Below are 14,576 nucleotides of genomic sequence, written 5' to 3' on the forward strand. Positions count from 1 at the left end.
TAAATGTATTCCTCAAGAGACTGGCGTACCCCCACAATGTGATTTATAAAATTATCTCTTCAAGCTCACAGTTCCCTTCCTACCTCACTCCTTTGATAAAGTTGATTGCCAGTAAAAATAGGTTGTTCAAAGGCCCAGCCAGAAAAAAGTCATTGTTATAATAGGATGCACCTACAGGAGCATTCTCTAGAGAGAAAAATCATTGTGCATGGCAGTTTAAACCATCGTAAAAATCTAGGGGAGCAGCCATGAGGCGGAAATGACTGAAGATTCTGATGGAGAACAAAGTAGGAAATTCAGAGTATTTAGACAAGCAAAATGTTTGGGACACTCATGAAAAGAGGAAGGTAATATAATTGAGTATCGTAAAGAAAAAAAACAATTGAGAACAAATGATACTTTGTGGGTGGTGATATTTTGCTCCCACAGTTCATGGGGCTCCGTTTTAGTCATGGAAGTAGAGGGTGTTTGCTAACTGCTGAGGAGCCAGTGTAAGAGCTTTGAAGACTTTGTGAAGGTGAAAGGAGCCACAGGTACACCAAGTGACAGGACTACCAGTTTAGGATGACGTTATAGGGCAACAGAAGATACTCTATACTACCTGGAATACAGGCATTAGATGGCCTTAAAGAAACAGGCATGCTTCTCAAAGTGTACATGTTATACCAACTTGGAAGATTTGGGGAGACATTTACTGGGGAGATTCAGCTTTTACCCCCAACTCTAAAAATTAAGCTGGTTTGTATTACTGGATAAATTACTCTGCTTTAGTACACACTTGATACCTAATTCCAAAGTGGAATGTAAATTGGTACAACCACTACGGAGAACAGTATAGAGGTTCCTTAAAAAACTAAAATTAGAACTACCATATGATCTAACAATCCCACTCCTGGGCATATATCCAGAGAAAACTATAATTCAAAAAGATACATGCACCCCAAATGTTCATTGCAGCACTATTTACAATAGCCAAGACATGGAAGCAACCTAAATGTCCATCAATGAATGAACAGATAAAGAAGATGTGGTACATATATACAATGGAATATTACTCAGCCACAAAAAAGAATGAAATAACGCCATTTGCACCAACATGGATGGACCTAGAGATTATCACACTAAGAGAAGTAAGCCAGACAGAGAAAGACAAATATCATATGATATTACTTATATGTAGAATCTTAAAATGAACTTATTTATAAAATAGAAAGAGGCTCACAGGCATGGAAAACAAACGTATGGTTACCAAAGGGGAAAGGGGGGTGGGGGGAGGGATAAATTAGGAAGTTGGGATTAACATATACACATTACTATATATAAAGTAGATAACCAACAAGGACTGCTGTATAGCACAGGGAACTATACTCAATATTTTGTAACAACATATAAGGGAAAAGAATCTGAAAAGGAATACACACACACACACATTCAGTTATATATATATAACTGAATCACTGTGTTGTACACCTGAAACTAACATGATATTGTAAATCAACTAAACTTCAATAAATAAAATAAAATAAACCAAATTGGCAGTTGTGGAAGGAGTACTAGATTTTGAATTATAACTAAGTTCGTATTGCAGACCCACCACTACTAGTGTGGGTCCCCAAGCAAAGCACTTTTACCCTCTCTGAACTTCACTCTAAAACAAAGAAAACAACATCTACCTTATTACCATCACAAGGTTATTTGGAAATCACTGAGGTAATATTTATGAAAATCCTTTGTAAATCTCAAAATGCTAAACAAATAGAAAGGATCATTATCACTGTCTCAGCCTTGACAGGGATTTCTGGGTCTGCTTTTTAATAACCTCCTGCAAAAGAGAGCCAACGAATCAACCTTAAAAACATAAAAACCATATATGTATGCTCTCATGGAAACATCTGTAAAGTGTTAGCAAGCATCATTTGACAGGCTTTTGTTTAGGCCGTAACTTGTAAGGGCAATGTTTTTTTTGTTTTGTTTTGTTTTTTAATTAAAAAAATATTTTTAACATCTTTATTGGAGTATAATTGCTTTACAATGGTGTGTTAGTTTCTGCTTTATAACAAAGTGAATCAGCTATACATATACATATATCCCCATATCTCTGATGCCCATTTCTCTTGCCAAAGAGGCCATTCCTCATTTTTATGTCCACCCAAACCAAACTTTTTTGGGCTATTGAATGATTTTTTTTTTTTTCTGTACCAATCCTTTCAGCATTTACTACAAATGCCAAAACCCTTTCAGGAGAACCTGTTTTAGGCAAAGCATAGTGTTAAATATTGTGTGGGATGCTAAACTGAATGGGGTTTCCTCAGGTATAATCAAGGAGAGAGGCTGGGATGATCATGGTAGTTATATGTGGTGATTATGGTAGGAAGGAACACAGGGGCTACAGCACAGTGATCCCCAAGCTTTTTGGTACCAGGGACCGGTTTCGTGGAAGACAATTTTTCCACGGACTACGGGGTGGGGGATGGTTTGGGGATGATTCAAGCGCATTACATTTATTGTGCACTTTATTTCTATTTATCATTACATTGTAATATTTAATGAAATAATTATACAACTCACCATAATGCAGAATCAGTGGGAGCCCTGAGCTTGTTTTCACTTGCCACTCACTGATAGGGTTTTGATATGAGTCTGCAAGCAGTTGATTTATTATGGTCTCTGTGCAGTCAAACCTCTCTGCTAATGATAATCTGTATTTGCAGCCACTCCCCAGCGCTAGCATCACTGCCTCAGCTCCACCTCAGATCATCAGGCATTAGATTCTCATAAGGAGCGGGTAACCTAGATCCCTCGCATGCGCAGTTCACAGTAGGATTTGTGCTCCTATGAGAATCTCATGCCACTGATCTGACAGGAGGCGGAGCTCAGGCGGTAATGCGAGCGACGGGAAGTGGCTGTAACTACAGATGAAGCTTCGCATGCTCGCCCGCACTCGCTCCTGCTGTGCGGCCCAGTTCCCCTGCTATAGCAGATCAGAGAGGAAGTGACACAGCTAAGGAAGGAATTGTGGAGGAGGCAGTATTTGGGTCTGGATTTGAGAGATGAACAATTTAGGTCAGAGAGATAGAAGGCCATGCACATGAGGTACAGTGGCCCACCCTTACCCATGGAGAATATGTTCCAAGACCCCCAGTGGATGCCCGAAACCACAGATAGTACCAAATGTTATATATATGTACTATGTCTTTTTCCTATACATACATACTTATGATAAGGTTTAATCTATAAATTAGGTTGAGTAAGAGATTAATTAAAATAACTAATAATAAAATAGGATAAGTATAGCAATATACTGTAATAAAAGTCACATGAATATGGTCTCTCATCATTTAAAACTTATGAATTGCTTATTTTTGGAATTTTTCATCTAATATTTTCAGACTGAGGTTGTCTTCAGGTAATTGAAACTGAGGAAAGCAAAACTGTAGATAAGTGGGAATGATGGCAAAAGTTTAGAAGCAGGAGACCTGGGAATATGGGGTAGGAGACCAGTGAGATAGGAACCTACAATGGATGTAGAAGCACAGCGGCTTGGAAAGACAATCAGCCTCAGAACATTGGAAGGCCTTGAGTCCGAACTTTATCTGGTAAACAAGGAAGAGTTTGTAGTGAAGTGTTTTGAATGTAAAAATGACACTAGTAGCGTAGGGTCATCTAGCAGGAGTGAATAATTAGGAGGATCCTGACTAGCGCAAAAGAGAATCCAAGTGATAGGTTGGGAATGAGAAAGAGAGGGTGCAATGCTGACTCCAGGGGTGTAGAAGGAAGGGGGAAAGTGGAAGGGGGCAGAGGGAGTAGAAACAGCTTTCAGTAAGAATAGCCATGAAGGTGAAAAACTGGAAAGGGCTATCATTTTAAGAGAGTCGATTTTGTTTAGTGGAGCTCACTTGGAGATGTACAGCATACATGGGAGGGATGCTGTAGATGACAGCAAAGAGTCAGAGGAAGCAGCCATTTTCAGGCTGCGTATCAGAAATCAGAAGAAACACATCCTCAGGGGGTGGGGCGAAGGTGGGGAGGAAACGATTAATGCTGAAAAAGATAATACAAAATATATGGTGCATTCATACATTACTGGTGGCACTATAATTGTAAAACATCTACGAAAAGCAAAGAATTTTTGCGTAGGTAATACAAAAGAAAGAAAAAAGCTTCATGTACAAAGATGTTCACTACAGTGTTATTGAAAATGGTAAAAAATTAGAAAAATCTAGATTCTCAACCAAAGGAAAAAGATAATTTGATTGGGTGCCCATTGAATTAAAAGCTTAGCAAACCATTTAGGGACTTCCCTCGTGGTGCAGTGGTTGGGAGTCTGCCTGCCAATGCAGGGAACACAGGTTCGAGCCCTGGTCCTGGAGGATCCCATGTGCTGCGGAGTAACTGGGCCCGTGTGTCACAACTACTGAGCCTGTGCTCTAGAGCCCACGAGCCACAACTGCTGAGCCCATGCAACTGGAGCCCATGCTCCGCAGCAAGAGAAGCCACTGCAATGAGAAGCCCGTGCACCAAAACGAAGAGTAGCCCCTACTCGCCGCAACTAGAGAAAGCCCACGTGCAGCAATGAAGACCCAGCACAGCTATAAACAAACAAACAAACAAACAAACAAACAAACAAATAAATAAGCTTAGCAAACCATTTTGAATGGAATGTCACTCAAATTTATGACATGGAAATTCATACAGAAAAAATAGTTGCTGAAAATAAATATAATTCTGCTCCAAGCTGCAAGAGCACCATTATGTCTCAATACCAACAGCAATCACAACAATAATCACAGGTGTCTTCACATTCAATCCTCAGGGCTATCCTGTGATTAGCTTCCTCTATTTCCTCCATTTTATAGATCAGGAAACCAAGACTCAGGGCCATTAAGGAATTTACCCCAATTCATTCACAAATCCAGTAATTTGGAGAGTTGGTATTCCTAGGGGCTGTGTTTTATTCTAGAGCCTGTGCTCTTGATTACCTTGCCATTCTCTCTATCCTAAACAACTGGTTCTTTCAGCCAGTTCTGAAAACAGCACTAATGAAACCAGTTTTGACACAACATAGACAAAAACAATATATATATATACATATATATGTATATATATATACACACACACACACATATATATATATACATACATTTCTCTCTTTTAACCAGATTTTACCTAGACATAGTCATAAACATATTTCCTCTCTATTTTTTTTACCATCATTTTATTTATTCCATGAAAGATGCCAATGATTAGTTTAATATTTCCATGAAGCTAAATGTTCAATGACTATAGTACCTGAAGACTAGTTTTATTTTCTCCAGGGGCACAATTTGGAGGAGAAAAAATAACTTAGGTTCGTTATTTATGAGCGAAAATGTAAAACTACTTAATATAGACTTTGATTTTAATGGCACACATTTATCCTTTAGGATATGATCCATGAAAATATAAACAAGACACCTTAATTGTTTAGTCCTTATTCTCAGCAATATTCTTCTCTGCAGTGATGGAAAAGAAACAGAATTAATTATCAGAAACAACCATATAATTATGTTAGAAAGCTGTGAAACAAATGTGCACATTATGTCCCTTGAGAATTTCCATTAGAACATCTTTGTACCACAAGACACCTGGTAAACACATTTTTATTTATATCACTTAAAAATACATATTATAGTAAGAAGAAATTACCTTTTTTTCTTCAAGCTCTGTGAGAGAGCTACATAATTCAGTAACAGATTCAAGAACCTCTTTGTGTTTGGCCACTATTTTCTCAGCATATTTCTTCCGTTCTTCAAAACCTGGGGAGGAGAAGGGTTAAATTTGTTTTTAAAGGTCAAATCCTTAGCAGAAAAAAAAATCCCAGGCATTAATTGATCTCCCCAGTGTCCAGCATAAGGGCTGGTAAATAGTAAGTGCTTACTAAATACTTGCTGAACAGATAAATAAATAAAGGCATTACTGGAAAAACCAAGTATTCTAGAAAAATGGTTATATTTGCTGTGCCATGTCCCTCTTATATAACCTAAATAATGTTTCTATATTAATATTCTTAAAGCTCCATTCTAACCAGTTTTCTCCTTTTCAGAACATTCAGTGGTTCTTCACTACCTAGAAAAGTATACATTCAAGGCCCTCCATAATATGGTTTTAACCTGCCTCTCTCAAAGGTATGTCACCCTAATTCTCTCACATATTTAACCTCTGGCCAAACTGAACCAGCAACTTTTCTCTCAAAACCCCCATAGCCACTGACTATTCTCTTCTGTACTGGGAATGCCCTCACCATAACCCCATCTCTGCTTGACAAATCCTACCCACTCTCCAAGGTCTACCTGAAATGTCAACGTCTTTGTAAAAATGTTCTTAATCTTTCCCAACTGGATTTTACCTCTTCCTATTGGGATAATGATGCAAATATCTATCACGTAGTGAGTGCTTACTATTTGCCTGTGGCTAGGCACTTTATATGCATTAGCTAACATAACCCTTCTCTGGTAGGTTCTACTGCATTTTCCAAATGAGGAATGCAAGGCTCAACAGAGCCTTTTCAGGTGACCCAGACAATAATTGGAGGAGAAGGGATTTAAACTTGGACTACTGGACTCCACAGTTCAGACTAAACTAGTATTATACATTGTTATGGGCTGAATTGTGTCCCTCTCAAAATTAATATGTTGAAGACTCAACCCCCAGTATCTCAGAATATAACCATATTTGGAGATGAGGTCTTCAAAGAGTGATAAAGTTAAAAAGAGGCCATTAGGGTGGGGTCCCAATCCAATATGACTGGTGTCCTTATAAGAAGGAGAGACACCAGCAAACCAGGGGTGCTTGTGCACAGAGGGATGTCCATATGAAGAGGCAGCAAGAGAAGAGAAGCCTCAGTAGAAACCAACTCTGTGAGCACCTTAATCTTGGACCTCTAGCCTCCAGAACTGTGAGGAAATAAATTTTTTGTTGTTTAAGTGACCCAGTCTGTGGTATTTTGTTATGGCAGCCCTAGAAAACTAATACACACATTTTATACCTTTCTCACTGCATTTACCATATTGTGATTTCTAGGTATAGACTGTGGATTCTTGAATGATGGAACTAGGTCTTATATGTCTTTATGTCAATTACAGCTCCGAGTACATAATAGGTACTCAAATTTTTTTTGAGATAAATTTATTTGCATTAAAATTCTGGGTTCAATAATGCTATAAGAATTGATATACTATTTCTAAATTATCTTACCTGATGCAAATTCTAAAAAATGCATAACTTCCATACTGAACACATGAAGACTCGTGCCATTCATTTATTCATTCAGTGATTCATTTATTCAGCAAATATTTGTTAAGCACTTAGTATATACCATAATACAGTGAACTCCCTTTTCTCAAGGAGCTTACACTCTAGTAAGGAGAGCCAGACAACAGACAAATAACCATACAATATGTCAGTTGGTGACAAGGGCCTGGAATACAAACAAAGCAGGATGTGGGATCTTGCATGATGGGAGGGTAATGTAACTTTTATGGTGTCATGTGAGTATTTCCTGTGTGCCGAAGTTGAGTGGCACTGAGACATAGTGATTAAATATACTTCCCTTACCCTCAAGGAGCTTATGGTCAATTGAGAAGACAGACAAACGAAAAGGCAATTATGCTACAGTGTGAAAAATACAATAACAGAGGAAAACATAAACCATCTTATAGGAGCAGAGTGCCTCCAGAAGTTTTTAGTACACTTATATGGTAACTATAGTAGGAATGAAACATCACATTAGTTTTCTTTAATTTTTCAATCTATATTTTATTGTTTTTATGTTTCTACCCTTTTCTCTGTAAAATCATTAATAATTCACTCTCAGTAATTTAATGTTAGGGAGTGCAGTATATATTGTTCCACAAAATTTTTATGTCTATCCATGGATAGTGCTTCATGTAATAAGAGAAAATGTCCACCTGACAGCAGCTGTGGACAGCCAAATGAAGCACCTGTTGCTACCTTCCTTTGGGGCTAGATTTGCCCTGTCACTAGGAATTACTCTTGGCCTTATAGTTAACAATGTCAGGGAATTCATGAAACATATTCCTTTGCACCCTCAAGTACTGTCAACCCCCAGGGGCCTTTTATTTTTTATTTATTTATTTATTTTATTTATTTTTTTTTTTGTCGTACGCGGGCCTCTCACTGCTGTGGCCCCCCCCCGCTGCGGAGCACAGGCTCTGGACGCGCAGGCCCAGCGGCCATGGCTCACGGGCCCAGCCGCTCCGCGGCACATGGGATCCCCCCAGACCGGGGCACGAACCCGTATCCCCTGCATCGGCAGGCGGACTCTCAACCACTGCGTCACCAGGGAGGCCCCCCAGGGGCCTTTTAAATGGGGGCCTCCCTCAGATAGAAAGACTTCTCAGACTGACAAAGTCATAGATAAGAGGAAAGCACAACCAGTGAGATGGTCGTTTGAGTTCTCCCATTTATTCCACAAGTGAGAGGAAGACAAGGGAAAATCTTCCAGCTCTTTCTCATATCCACAAACCATAACCTTCATAGAAATGAGAGGGCTGTAGACATCAGTCTTAGCTTTCTATCTACTTTAAGTATAATATTATGGGAGTTTTGTATGTTTTTTGAGGAATCACCCTAGTGGAAATGAGATTTTTTTTGTCTACATAAGCTGAGTATTGTTCTGGTTTTATTACCCTGAAGATGAACAACAAGAATGGGGGAGAAAGCAGAATTTAGAAGGAGGGTTTACAAATGGTCATTAAAAATCCACAGGCTTCATCTCCTACAGCCAGGAGTTCCTTCCTCTATTCACTACTGTTCACTTTTGCTCTTATCTTTAAACTTTTCCTTGAATAGGTTGGCGTAGTAAGGACCCTGAGGGCTTGCCATGCTCTGCTTTCTGCTGGATTAGGTTCACTAGAGATGTGTTCAATAGTGAATCAGTGGGTATCTTAAAAGAGACCTCACCATATAAGTGCTGAGCCAGGTCACTGATTTCCTGAATCCTTTCTTCTTGCTGAGGCACTGAGGGTGTGATAAACTTTTTGAACTGCTGAAGGAGAATCTCCACAGCTTCCTTGGTCTTGCACTCTGTGGAATATTTTCTAACTCTTGCAACTGTGGCACTTGCATCTTCATACCAAAAGTGACACTAAATTAAAATGGGACAAAGCATAGATTAAAGAGACACCATCCTTCCAAAGTTCTTCATTTTGACTGCTGAAATATCAAATTTCAATTTCCTCAAATTTTATATTCACATTAGTGTGAACTCTTTAAGTCCTAAGAAGGAAAACATCACAACATGATCATATACTTTTGCACTTGGAAATTAGAGTCAGGTAAGAAAGTAGAAGTATGGAAATCACTCTGATTTTCCTGCCTTCTTAGATTTGCCTGAAGCATAATTCCTAGGAGGAATGTTGCACACTTACAAGAACAGGCAGCCTAAAAAAGCATATGGGAGGAGCTTCAAGATGGCGGAAGAGTAAGACGTGGAGATCACCTTCCTTCCTCCCCACAAATACATCAGAAATTCATCTACATGTGGAACAACTCCTACAGAACACCTACTGAAAGCTGGCAGAAGACCTCAGACCTCCCAAAAGGCAAGAAACTCCCCACGTACCTGGGTAGGGCAAAAGAAAAAAGAATAAACAGAGACAAAAGAATAGGGACGGGACCTGCACTAGTGGGAGGGAGCCGTGAAGGAGGAAAGGTTTCCACACACTAGAAGCCCCTTCACTGGTGGAGACGGGGGGTGGGCGGGGAAGCGTTGGAGCCACGGAGGAGAGCACAGCAACAGGGGTGCGGAGGTCACAGCAGAGAGATTCCCGCACAGAGGATCAGTGCCGACCAACACTCACCAGCCCGAGAGACTTGTCTGCTCACCCGCCGGGGCGGGCGGGGCTGGGAGCTGAGGCTCCGGCTTCGGTCGGAGCGCAGGGAGAGGACTGGGGTTGGCGGCGTGAACACAGCCTATAGGGGGTTAGTGCACCACGGCTAGCCGGGAGGGAGTCCGCGAAAAAGTCTAGAGCTGCCGAAGAGACAAAAGACTTTTTCTTCCCTCTTTGTTTCCTGGTGCGCGAGGAGAGGGGATTAAGAGCGCTGCTTAAAGGAGCTCTAGAGACGGGCGCGAGCCCCGGCTTAAAGCGCGGACCCCACAGACAGGCGTGGGATGCTGGGGCTGCTGCTGCCGCCACCAAGAAGCCTGTGTGCAAGCACACGTCACTATCCCCACCTCCCCTCCTGGGAGCCTGTGCAGCCCGCCACTGCCAGGGTCCCGAGATACAGGCACAACTTCCCCGCGAGAACGCACGACGTGCCTCAGGCTGGTGTAATGTCACGCTGGCCTCTGCCGCCGCAGGCTTGCCCTGCATCGTGCCCCTCCCTCCCTCCGGCCTGAGTGAGCCAGAGCCCCGGAATCAGTGGCTGCTTTAACCCCGTCCTATCTGAGAGAAGAACAGACACCCTCCCGCTACCTACACGCAGAGGCGGGGCCAAATCCAAAGCTGAGCCCCGGGAGCTGTGCGAACAAAGGAGAGAAAGGGAAATCTCTCCCAGCAGTCTCAGAAGCAGCGGATTAAATCTCCACAATCAACTTGATGTACCCTGCATCTGTGGAATACCTGAATAGACAACTAATCATCCCAAAGAGAGGAGGTGGACTTTGGAAGCAACGATATATATATTTTTTCCCCCTTTTTCTCTTTTTGTGGGTGTGTATGTGTATGCTTCTGTGTGTGATTTTGTCTGTATAGCTTTGCTTTTACCATTTGTCCTAGGGTTCTGTCTGTCCGTTTTTTATTTTTAATTTTTTTAGTATAGTTTTTAACACGTTATCAATGGTGGATATTTTTCTTGGTTTGGTTGCTCTCTTCTTTCTTTCTTTTTTTATTAGTTAAAACAATTTTTTAATAATTATTTTTTATTTTAATAACTTTTAAATTTTATTTTATCTTTTTCTTTTGTTCTTTCTTTTTTTTCCTCCCTTTTATTCTGAGCTGTGTGGATGACAGGCTCTTGGTGCTCCAGCCAGGCATCAGGGCTGTGCCTCTGAGGTGGGAGAGCCAAGTTCAGGACACTGGTCCACAAGAGACCTCCCAGCTCCACGTAATATCAAACAGCGAAAATCTCCCAGAGATCTCTATCTCAATGCCAATACCCAGCTCCACTCAACGACCAGCAAGCTCCAGAACAGGATACCCTATGCCAAACAACTAGCAAGACAGGAACACAGCCCCACCCATTAGCAGAGAGGTAGCCTAAAATCATAATAAGGCCACAGGCACCCCAAAACATACCACCAGGGGTGGCCCTGCCCATCAGAAAGACAAGATCCAGCCTCATCCACCAGAACACAGGCACTAGTCCCCTCCACCAGGAAGCTTACACAACCCACTGAACCAACCTTAGCCACTGGGGGCAGACACTAAAAATAACAGGAACTAGGAACTTGCAGCCTGTGAAAAGGAGACCCCAAACACAGCAAGTAAAGCAAAATGAGAAGACAGAAACACACAGCAGATGAAGGAGCAAGGTAAAAACCCACCAGACCTAAGAAGAGGAAACAGGCAGTCTACCTGAAAAAGAATTCAGAATAATGATAGTAAAGATGGTCCAAAATCTTGGAAATAGAATAGAGAAAATACAAGAAATGTTTAACAAGGACCTAGAATAACTAAAGAGCAAACAAACAGTGATGAACAACACAACAAATGAAATTAAAACTTCTCTAGAAAGGATCAATAGCAGAATAACTGAGGCAGAAGAACAGATAAGTGACCTGGAAGATAAAATAGTGGAAATAACTACCACAGAGCAGAATACAGAAAATAGAATGAAAAGAATTGAGGACAGTCTCAGAGACCTCTGGGACAACATTAAACACACCAACATTCGAATTATAGGGGCCCCAGAAGAAGAAGAGAAAAAGAAAGGGACTGAGAAAATATTTGAAGAGATTATAGTTGAAAACTTCCCTAATATGGGAAAGGAAATAGTTAATCAAGTCCAGGAACCACAGAGAGTCCCATACAGGATAAATCCAAGGAGAAACACACCAAGACACATATTGATCAAACTATCAAAAATTAAATACAAAGGAAAAAATATTAAAAGCAGCAAGGGAAAAACAACAAATAACATACAAGGGAATCCCCATAAGGTTAACAGCTGATCTTTCAGCAGAAACTCTGCAAGCCAGAAGGGAGTGGCAGGACATATTTAAAGTGATGAAGGGGAAAAACCTACAACCAAGATTATTCTACCCAGCAAGGATCTCATTCAGATTTGACAGAGAATTTAAAACCTTTACAAACAAGCAAAAGCTAAGAGAATTCAGCACCACCAAACCAGCTTTACAACAAATGCTAAAGGAACTTCTCTAGGCAGGAAACACAACAAAAGGAAAACACCTAAAATAACAAATCCAACACAATTAAGAAAATGGTAATAGGAATATACATATCTATAATTACCTTAAGTGTAAATGGATTAAATGCTCCAACCAAAAGACATAGAATGGCTGAATGGATACAAAAACAAGACCCATATATATGCTGTCTACAAGAGACCCACTTCAGACCTAGGGACACATACAGACTGAAAGTGAGGGGATGGAAAAAGATATTCCATGCATACGGAAATCAAAAGAAAGCTGGAGTAGCAAGTATCATATCAGACAAAATAAACTTTATAATAAAGGCTATTACAAGAGACAAAGAAGGACACTACATAATGATCAAGGGATCAATCCAAGAAGAAGATATAACAATTGTAAATATTTATGCACCCAACATAGGAGGCCATCAACACATAAGGCAAATACTAAAAGCCATAAAAGGGGAAATCGACAGTAACACAATCACAGTAGGGGACTTTAACACCCCAGTATCACCAATGGAAAATCATCCAAAATGAAAATAAATAAGGAAACACAAGCTTTAAATGATACATTAAACAAGGTAGACTTAACTGATATTTATAGGACATTCAATCCAAAAACAACAGAATACACATTCTTCTCAAGTGCTCATGGAACATTCTCCAGGATAGATCATATCTTGGGTCACAAATCAAGCCTTGGTAAATTTAAGAAAATTGAAATTGTATCAAGTATCTTTTCCGACCACAATGCTATGAGACTAGATATCAATTACAGGAAAAGAGCTGTAAAACATACAAACACATGGAGGCTAAACAATACACTACTTAATAACGAAGTGATCACTGAAGAAATCAAAGAGGAAATCAAAAAATACCTAGAAACAAATGGCAATGAAAACACGATGACCCAAAACCTATGGGATGCAGTAAAAGCAGTTATAAGAGGGAAGTTTATAGCAATACAATCCTACCTTAAGAAACAAGAAACATCTCAAATAAACAACCTAACCTTACACCTAAAGCAACTAGAGAAAGAAGAACAAAAAAACCCCAAAGTTAGCAGAAGGAAAGGAATCATAAAAATCAGATCAGAAATAAATGAAAAAAATGAAGGAAACTATAGCAAAGATCAATAAAACTAAAAGCTGGTTCTTTGAGAAGATAAACAAAATTGATAAATCATTAGCCAGACTCATCAAGAAAAAAAGGGAGAAGACTCAAATCAATAGAATTAGAAATGAAAAAGAAGTACCAACTGACACTGCAGAAATACAAAGGATCATGAGAGATTACTACAAGTAACTATACGCCAATAAAATGGACAACCTGGAAGAAATGGACAAATTCTTAGAAATGCACAACCTTCCGAGACTGAACCAGGAAAAAATAGAAAATATAAACAGACCATTGACAAGCACTGAAATTGAGGCTGTGATTAAAAATCTTCCAATAAACAAAAGCCCAGGAAAAGATGGCTTCACAGGCAAATTCTATCAAATATATAGAGAAGAGATAACACCTATCCTCTCAAACTCTTCCAAAATATAGCAGAGGGAGGAACACACCCAAACTCATTCTACGAGGCCACCATCACCCTGATACCAAAGCCAGACAAAGATGTCACAAAGAAAGAAAACTACAGGCCAATATCACTGATGAACATAGATGGAAAAATTCTCAATAAAATACTAGCAAACAGAATCCAACAGCATGTTAAAAGGATCATACACCATGATGAAGTGGGGTTTATCCTAGGAATGCAAGGATTCTTCAATATACGCAAATCAATCAATGTGATACACCATATTAACAAACTGAAGGATAAAAACCATATGATCATCTCAACAGATGCAGAGGAAACTATCGACAAAATTCAACACCCATTTATGATAAAAACTCTCTCAGAAAGTAGTCATAGAGGGAACTTACCTCAACATAATAAAGGCCATATATGACAAACCCACAGACAACATCGTTCTCAATGGTGAAAAACTGAAAGCATTTCCACTAAGATCAGGAACAAGACAAGGTTGCCCACTCTCGCCACTATTATTCAACATAGTTTTGGAAGTGTTAGCAACAGCAATCAGAGAAGAAAAAGAAATAAAAGGAATCCAAATCGGAAAAGAAGAAGTAAAGCTGTCACTGTTTGCAGATGACATGATACTATATATAGAGAATCCTAAAGATGCTAC

At 39.8% G+C, this 14,576-nt stretch overlaps 1 protein-coding gene across 1 annotated transcript in view; it reads right to left on the reverse strand.

Annotated features, from left to right (window-relative positions):
- The window catches only part of CCDC141 (coiled-coil domain containing 141), a 202,978-nt gene that overhangs the window by 12,092 nt on the left and 176,310 nt on the right, over positions 1-14,576 (reverse strand). Inside the window, exons 20-21 of the mRNA XM_060107047.1 lie at positions 8,962-9,145; positions 5,686-5,795 (exon numbers count right to left, since the gene is read on the reverse strand). Of these exons, the coding sequence (XP_059963030.1) occupies positions 5,686-5,795; positions 8,962-9,145 (294 nt within the window). The remainder of the gene's footprint in view (positions 1-5,685; positions 5,796-8,961; positions 9,146-14,576) is intronic.

This window comes from Mesoplodon densirostris, chromosome 8 (assembly GCF_025265405.1).
Source record: "Mesoplodon densirostris isolate mMesDen1 chromosome 8, mMesDen1 primary haplotype, whole genome shotgun sequence".
Lineage (NCBI taxonomy): Eukaryota > Metazoa > Chordata > Mammalia > Artiodactyla > Ziphiidae > Mesoplodon > Mesoplodon densirostris.